The 8,491-nt window shown below is 48.3% G+C and overlaps 1 protein-coding gene across 2 annotated transcripts in view; it reads right to left on the bottom strand.

Annotated features, from left to right (window-relative positions):
- Window positions 1-45: 45 nt before the first annotated feature.
- PMEL (premelanosome protein) overlaps window positions 46-8,491 on the bottom strand; it is a 12,451-nt gene continuing 4,005 nt past the window's right edge. Inside the window, exons 2-11 of one of the 2 annotated variants that reach the window (XM_032291364.1) lie at window positions 7,554-7,664; window positions 7,260-7,406; window positions 4,478-4,612; window positions 3,893-4,054; window positions 2,919-3,641; window positions 1,919-2,035; window positions 1,592-1,676; window positions 1,113-1,318; window positions 923-1,031; window positions 46-306 (exon numbers count right to left, since the gene is read on the bottom strand). In XM_032291364.1, coding sequence (XP_032147255.1) covers window positions 165-306; window positions 923-1,031; window positions 1,113-1,318; window positions 1,592-1,676; window positions 1,919-2,035; window positions 2,919-3,641; window positions 3,893-4,054; window positions 4,478-4,612; window positions 7,260-7,406; window positions 7,554-7,664 — 1,937 coding nt within the window. In that variant the 3' untranslated portion in view covers window positions 46-164. The remainder of the gene's footprint in view (window positions 307-922; window positions 1,032-1,112; window positions 1,319-1,591; window positions 1,677-1,918; window positions 2,036-2,918; window positions 3,642-3,892; window positions 4,055-4,477; window positions 4,613-7,259; window positions 7,407-7,553; window positions 7,665-8,491) is intronic. The other variant, XM_032291371.1, reaches the window with a different exon arrangement.

Genomic DNA, 8,491 nt, shown 5'->3' with positions numbered 1-8,491 from the left:
ATAGATTCTCCCAAGAGGCAAGAAAAAAAAAAAAAAAAACCAGCATCAGGTTCTGAGTATTTATTTCAGGTGATAGTAGTCTCCCAGGGAAGATGGGGGGGGGGGTGCGGAAATATAGGTGTTTCTGTCAGCCCCAGGAAAATCATGGCATCATCCAGGAGTACTCAGACCTGCTGCCCACTGAGGAGTGGGCTGTTCTCACCAATGGGACAAGTGCGGAAGATGCGGGGTAGACGCAGCCAGTGAGTGCTGCTATGTGACAGCTGGGGAACGGAGAAGGCTGACCCTTGCTTCATAAGTCTGCGCCTGATATTGGGAGAAGGGGTAAACCTGTTAGCAATGGACAAAGGTAGCCTGTCTGTGCTTCTCCGAAGAAGGAAACACACCCATATCCCAGTCTGATTAGCCTTGATCCTAGCTCCTTCCCCTTCTCCTCACCTCCAGTGTTTACCCTCTCTTATTTCTGTAGTAACCTCTGTCCATTCCTCCCTCACCCCATAAGCTTTCCTGGCTGAGGACTATGCTACCCCAGGTCTAGGGGATTTGCCCATCTTGCTGGTAGAAAACTCAGTTCACCCAAACTGCCCCCATTCTCAATATTATTAACAACAGTCATTAATATCAATTATTATACTCTTGCTTCAGAGTCAGGTGTTTTACTCACATTGTTTCTAATCTTTATAACAGCTCCACAGGGCAAGTATTAGTTTACCTACTTTTCAGAGGCTTAGACAGGTTAAGCTACTTCCCCCAGGTCCCACAAGCAAGACAGCAGCCCAAATCTCTCTAACTTACACGCCTGGGCTCTTTCCTGGACACCATGCTTCCTCAAAGGGAGAGGTGGTTCCTTCTCCCATTGAGGAAGAATGACTGGTGATAACAAGGTATAAGGGGATCTGAAACTGTGTGGTGAGGTCCTTACCTATATATTAGAGATGCAAGGACCACAGCCATTAACACCAGCAAGATGCCCACGAACAGGGGAGCCTGCCCAAGGCCTGCTTCTTGACCTGTGAGCAGAATCCCAGGCACTGCTTCAGTCAGTGTCTGCTCCTTGCCAGCTGGCCTCTACCCACTCCCTTCCTCATCTTAGCTCTTGTCCAAGGACCTACCAGGCATGACAAGCTGGGTGCTGACCACTGCCAGGCTGTTGGCATCAGCCAGAGACACATTGAGGCAGTATGTCCCAGAGCCACCATTCAATATCTGATGCAGAACCAGCTGGCAGGCTGGACTGGGTGGCACAGGCTGGCACAGCCGCTGGGCAGGGGGATGGCACCCTGGCGATGAGATCTCCATGCAGGCTTCCTTGGGCAGCCTGAAAGAGGTGTCAGGATATATAAGGGGATCTGGGAAGGGACAATGAATGCCAGAGAGCAGAGAAAGAAACACTCAACCCGGCCAGGTATGGTGGCTCACACCTGTAATCCCAGCTCTTTGGGAGGCCGAGGCGGGTGGATTACCTGAGGTCAGGAGTTCAAAACCAGTCTGACCAACATGATGAAACCCCATCTCAAATTAAAAAAAAAGAAAAGAAAAGAAAAGAAACAGTCAACCCAAGAATTATCAGTGCAACTAGTGGGACACTCACCCGCCTTGGCAGGATACAGTCAGCTCAAATGCATCCCCGTCACTGGATGGCACAGCCTGCAGGATCTCAGCATTTTCAATACCCTCTGTAGAGTTGTTGCAAGAGTATCAAGTTAGGATTCCTCTACCAGCCCTCCTCAAAAGCCCATAGACAGGAAAGCCCCAGGGTTGCTCCACCAATCCCATCCCTGTGCCTTCAAATGAGGATTCTGGCATTTGGGTATTCTTCCTATCTAGGTGAGTAATTCTTCCCAAGGTATGCTTCCACTGACCAGCCCTAGGCAGCACACAGGTGCCTCTGTCAGCCCCCAGAGTAGGCAAGACTCACGGACAATGTCCAGGGTGACGGAAAAGGAACCATATCGATACAGAACACAATCCAAGGGGACTTGTCTCTTCACCAGCCTTAATGTGGCTGTACCATCCAGCAGGGGGCTGAGGGAACCTGGAAGGAGAGGATCGAGGAGGCAAGATCAAGAGACAGATGATTCATCTGGAGGCAGAGGCCAACCAGGCATTTTGTCAGGTTGAACCAGAGTTACTGCATTCTGGAGTCACTGGCTTAGAATCAGATAAGATCAGAATCTCATTCTATAGATAAGGAAATTGAGGCCCAGAAGAAGAGAATGACTCCTCCAGAGTCACACAGTTAGGTGGTGTTGGAGTTTTTAAAAATCCTCAAATGTTTATTATGCTCCACACTATGCCAAGCACTAGGCTAGGCATTCAATGTATGTTAACTCATTTAAGCATCACTATTTCATTCCTCCCTTTTGGCTTTGGGATGGAAATCCAGGGGTAGGAAATGGAGGGATCAGGATCTCAGAATCTGGGAAGGATTTCTGTGCATTTATGCTTGAACAGAAAATGAGCTATAAATATTATGTAAATGATCACAGTCTGTTCCCTGGCCTCACCAACCATTCTCAGTAGTAGAGAATCAATAAGCTCGTCCCTCATGGCCTAGGGGAAGACCTTGGTTTCCTGAACTCCAGATCTATTCCGTGTCATTAAGAGATACTAGAGGGCTTCAGGCCGGGTGTGGTGGCTCACACCTGTAATCCCAGCACTTTGGGAGGCCAAGGTGGGTGGATCATTTGAGGTCAGGAGTTTGAGACCAGTCTGGCCAACATGGCAAAACCCCATCTCTACTTAAAAAAAAAAAGAAAAAAGAGATACTGGAGGGCTTTATAGCCAGGCCAGTGAGAGCTCTGAGGGGACCATAATGCTAAGCAAAGGATTGGGTAACATCTGAGTCCTGGGTGAGACTTTCAGAGTACAGTAGCGTACCCCACATCCATGAACTTCATTCGCACTGGTCCTCTTACCTGTAATAGCTTCTGTAGGCATGATTGAGCTGGCATCTGGACCTTCAGGCTCAGGGGTAGGTAGCTCTCCAGCTGTGGTCTCTGCCAACTCTGTAGTTGTTACCTGTGCAGCTGTGGTTCCAGAAGGCTCTGCAATTGACTCCTCTGCAGGTGTCATACCTGTAGCCTCTGGAGTTGATATCTCTGCCAGTGTGGTACCCATGACCTCTGAAACTGGCACCGTCTTAGGTGTTGTACCTGTGCTTTCTGCAGTTGGCATCTGTACAGGTGCAGTGCTTATGACCTGATTGGTTGGCACCTGCACAGCTGTGGTTCCAGAGGGTTCTGCAGTTGGCACCTGACCAGGTGTAGTACCCATGACTTCTGTAGTAGGCACTTGGCCAGCTGTGGTATTAGGGGCTTCTGGAGTTGGCCTGTACCCATCTGTGGTGCCTGGAACTGGGGAGGAGCCACAGGAGGTGAGAGGAATGGCAGCCTGCAGGACCACCTGGGCAGTGACTGGGCCAGCCTCCAGGTAAGTGTGGGTGACCACAAGTGCCCGAGAGATCAGGGTTCCACTACTGTCTCCAAAGTCCCAAGTGTAGGAGAGGTCAGCTTCAGCCAGATAGCCACTGGGGTCATGGAGCTGGAGGGCAAATGTCAGAGGCTGATTTCTCAAGAAGTGCTTGTTCCCTCCATCCAAGGCCCGCAGCTGGGACACGCTCACGGAGAAAGGCACCTGGTCTGGGATTGAAGCCAGAAAAGGTGAGAACCAGGCCTGAGCCACAGCTTCTCCTCTCACAGCCATACCCTCCAACCCCAAGCTGACTGGCTGGCCCTTCACTGGTGCTAAGCCTCATATTTCTCTGCCTAGATCTTCCTAGCCCTGCCCCTTTAAGTTTGCATACCATTTCACCTTTCCCCTTTCCAGTTCATTCAAGCCTCCCTGCCTTCTCTTGCCCTACAACTGGCCTTGCCCCTTCCTAAACCCTTACCAGTAATGGTGAAGGCCAGGCTGGAATGAGCAAGAGGTACATAGCTCCGGGATCCCCGGCGATGATAGACAGTCACTTCCATGGTGTGTGTGCCCAGCATTGCCCTGCCTGTCCCAATGCTCAGCCCAGACACTGGGCCCCCTAGAACTTGCCAGTATTGGCCTGAAGTTTTTGGAATGAAAAGCAAGGAAGAGAACATTATTAGTCAAAGGGAACTGAGGGACAGGCTTAGAAACAGGGCACTGGAGATGGAAGGTCAGGAGGTATGATTATTTCTGAGGGTGTTTAGAAGGTGGTGATATGGGGGAATGGGGAAGGGGTCCTAATGGGGCATTGCATGGGGTAGGACCACAATTGAGGAAGAGGATTCCTCTACTAGGCCTCTGGCACATTTCATAATGCCAGAGAGAATTATGGTAGAGTTGAAGGGGGCTAGGTGCTATGGAAGAGAAAGGATCCCAGAGGAAAATGAAGATTAGAGAAAATCACAGAAGTTAAGGGGGAAGGGGCAGCCAAAAGAAAGGTGATCAGGTAGAAAGAAGTGAACACAAGTGTAGATGACAGGCCAAGAAGGGAATCCCTCACCCCAGGTCTTCCAGACATAAACAAAGCTTCTCTTCTGAGACCAAGCGCCAGATGGGCAAGGTCCACCATCAGGGAAGATGCAGGCATTGTCAGGCTCCTGGGGATACACTGGCTGTCCTCCCCACACCTGGCTCCCTGAAAGGTAAATACAGAGTCACTCTTAAATCCTGGCATTCTTTTTTATATACCAAAACCCCTTAAGTTGCTTCCAGGGTATCAGAGAGGGACTCTGAGAGTATTCCATAGCTAGAAAATACATTCTTCATGGTATAAGCATTTGGGGTAGTAGTTGCAGACTGAGGGTATGGAGACTCCTTTTTTTTTTTTGAAGACAGGGTGTTACTCTGATGCCCAGACTGGAGTGCAGTGGCATGATCACAGCTCACTGCAGTGTCAACCTCCCAGGGTCAAGCAGTCCTCCCACTTCAGCCTTCCAAGTAGCTGGGACTAAAGGTGTGTGCCACCATACTCAGATAATTTTATTTTTTGTAGAGACAGGGTCTTGATATGTTGCCAGGGCTGGTCTCAAACTCCTGGGCTGAAGCAATCCTCCCACCTCAGCCTCCCAAAGTGCTGGGTTTACAGGCATGAGCCACCATGCCAGGCCAGAAGCTATAATTTAATTGGCCAGGTGTGGTGGCTCATGGCTGTAAATCCAGCACTTTGGGAAGGTGAGGTGGGAGGATTGCTTGAGGCTAGGAATGAAAGACCAGCCTGATCAACATAGTAAGACCCTGTGTCTACACAACACATTTTTAAAAAATTAGCCAGGTGAGGCGGTATGCACCTGAAGTTCCAGCTACTCCAGGGGCTGAGGAAGGAGAATCACTTCAGCTCAGGTTGAAGTAGCAATTAGCTATGATCATGCCACTGTACTCCAGCCTGGGAGACAGAAAAAGACCCTGACTCTAAAAAAAATAAATAAATAAAATAAGAAAGAAAGAAAAGAAAAGAAAAGTATATATATGTATGTGTATATACACACACACATATCTATATATACACATATTAAAGTATTTAGACTGATTTGCTCTAGCTAGTGGAATAAAAATAACAGCACTAGGGGGCGGGGCGCAGTGGCTCACTCCTGTAATCCCAGCACTTTGGGAGGCTGAGGGGGGTAGATCACAAGGTCAGGAGATCAAGACCATCCTGGCCAACATGGTGAAACCCTGTTTCTACTAAAAATACAAAAATTAGTTGGGTGTGGCAGTATGTGCCTGTAATCCCAGCTATTTGGAAGGCTGAGGCAGAATCCCTTGAACCAGGGAGTAGGAAGCTGCAGTGAGCCACGACCGTGCCACTGCACTGCAGCCTGGGTGACAGAGGGAGACTCCGTCTCAAACTAAATAAATAACAGCACTAGATAACATTTATTTAGCCTTTACTGTAGGCTAGAGCAGACACTATGTTAAGTACTTTATACATATTATCACATTCTAATCCTTACAACAATCTTTTTTGCTTTGGAAATGGAAACACAATGAGGTAGGCGGATCACTTGAGCTCAGGAGTTCAAGAGCAGCCTGGGTAACATGGTGAAACCCTGTCTCTACTAAAAATACAAAAGAATTAGCTGGGCATGGTAGCACACACCTGTACTCCTGAGGTTGAGGCGGGAGGATTGCTTGAACTGGGGAGGCAGAGGTTGCAGTAAGCGACATCCTGCCACTGCATTCCAGCCTGGGCAACACAGCCAGAGCCTGACTCTGTCTCAAAAAAAAGGAAATGGAGGCCGGGTGCAGTGGCTCATGCCTGTAATCCCAGCACTTTGGGAGGCCAAAGTGGCTGGATCACGAGGTCAGGAGATTGAGACCATCCTGGCTAACATGGTGAAACCCTGTCTCTGCTAAAATAGAAAAAATTAGCCGGGCGTGGTGGCAGGCACCTGTAGTCCCAGCTACTCCGGAGGCTGTGGCAGGGAAATCGCTTGGACCTAGGAGGTGGAGTTTGCAGTGAGCCAAGATCACACCACTACACTCCAGCCTGGCAACAGAGCAAGACTCTGTCTCAAAAAAAAAAAAAAGAAAGAAAGAAATGGAAAAACAAAATAAGTAACTTGCCCAAGGTCACATATCAATGACAAGTTTAAATATAGGTCTTTTCAACTTCTAGGTCCCCTGAATTCTGCTGTCCTTTACTTTAGAAACTGTAATTTTATTTTCTGTTTGCTTTTTGAGACAGGGTCTTACTCTGTCACCCTGGCTGGAGTGCAGTGGCGTGATCATGCAGCCTCAGCCTCCCAGGCTCATGATCCTCCTACCTCAGACTCCTGAGTAGCAGGGGCTACAGCTGTAATTTTCTTTTTCTGTGTTTTCTTTCTTTTCTTTCCTTTTCTTTTTGTTTTTTGAAATGGAGTCGTGCTTTGCTGCCAGGCTGGAGTGCAGTGGCTCGATCTCAGCTCACTACAACCTCTACCTCCTGGGTTCAAGCAATTTTCCTGCCTCAGCTTCCTGAGTAGCTGGGATTACAGGCACGCACAACCATGCCCAGCTAATGTTTTGTATTTTTAGTAGAGACGGGGTTTCACCATGTTGGGCAGGATGGGCTTGAACTCCTGACCTCAGGTGATCCACGGGCCTCAGCCTCCCAAAGTGTTGAGATTATAGGCATGAGCCACCACACCTGGCCTTTTATCTGTGTTTTCTAACTATAATGAGTATATATTACACATATAACTTGTTTTAAAAAGTAGAGGAGGAAGGGGCATTCCCTGGGCTCGTTGAGCATACCAGGGAAACTGAGCCCTAGGAATAAGGACCTAGAATAGAGAAGTACTCACCATTGATGATAGTATTGTTGACCCAGATAACCTGCCCATCTGGCAGTACCTTTTGGCTTCCAGGGAAGTTCAAGGCAATAGAGAAGGAGGCATTTGCACCAATCAGTGTAGGCCCATCATTACTGACCTTGAGGGACACTTCACCACCTGGGAAAGAAAGCTACATTAGCTAGGACTCCTGGGCTTTCCCTCCCTCTATACATTTCCCCTCCTTATCTTCCCAAACTACACTCAATGCAGGTCATCTTACTTTTTATCCCACCATGCCCTCCCCAGGAACTTCCAAGTTCCTACCTCTCCAGCAGTCAAGTCTCTGGGCTTCCGTCCACTCTGGATACAGCTGCCTATTCCAGGCTTTGGTTCTGAGTTGCCTAGAGACAGCAAGCCAGTCCTGGTTTCTAGGTCCTAAAAGGAATGTGCCATGAGGACTCTAAGATCCTTTCAGTTCCTTCTCAGGGATAACACTCTATTCACGTCACCCCATTCATTCTCACATTCAAAGTGCATTTTAAAAACTCATTTATTTGGCCAGGCACAGTGGCTCACACCTGTAATCCCAGCACTTTTGGAGGCCGAGGCAAGTAGATCACCTGAGGTCAGGAGTTCGAGCCTATCCTGCCCAACACGGCAAAAGCCTGTCTCTACTAAAAATGCAAAACATTAGCCAGGCATAGCGACACGCGCCTGTAGTCCCAGATACTCAGAAGGCTGAGGCAGGAGAATCACTTGAACTCAGGAGGCAGAGGTTGTATTGAGCAGGCATCACGTCACTGCACTCCAGCCTGGCAACAGAGGGAGACTCCAACTCAAAAACAAAAACAAAAAACACAAAAAAGCCCTCATTTATTAATTTATTATTATTATTATTATAGAGATGGAGTCTCATTCTGCCACCTAGGCTGGAATACAGTGGCATGACCTTGGCTCACTGCAGCCTCTGCTTCCCAGGCTCAAGCAATTCTTGTGCCTCAGCCTCCCAAGTAGCTGGGACTACAGGTGCCCACCACCACACCCAATTAATTTTTGTATTTTTAGTAGAGACAGAGTTTTGCCATATTGGCCAGGCTAGTCTCGAACTCCTGAACTCAAGTGATCCATCCGCCTCAGCCTCCCAAAGTGCTGGGATTACAGGCACGAGCCACCGCGCCTGGCCTGTTTTGTTTTAAATTGAGACATAATTCACATACCATAAAATTTACTTTTGAACATGATTTTTTTTTTTTTTTTTTTTT

Source organism: Sapajus apella, unplaced genomic scaffold (genome assembly GCF_009761245.1).
Source record: "Sapajus apella isolate SASKATOON/1434 unplaced genomic scaffold, GSC_monkey_1.0 scaffold2, whole genome shotgun sequence".
Classification (NCBI taxonomy): Eukaryota; Metazoa; Chordata; class Mammalia; order Primates; family Cebidae; genus Sapajus; species Sapajus apella.
This window is presented reverse-complemented; position numbering and strand designations above follow the sequence as displayed.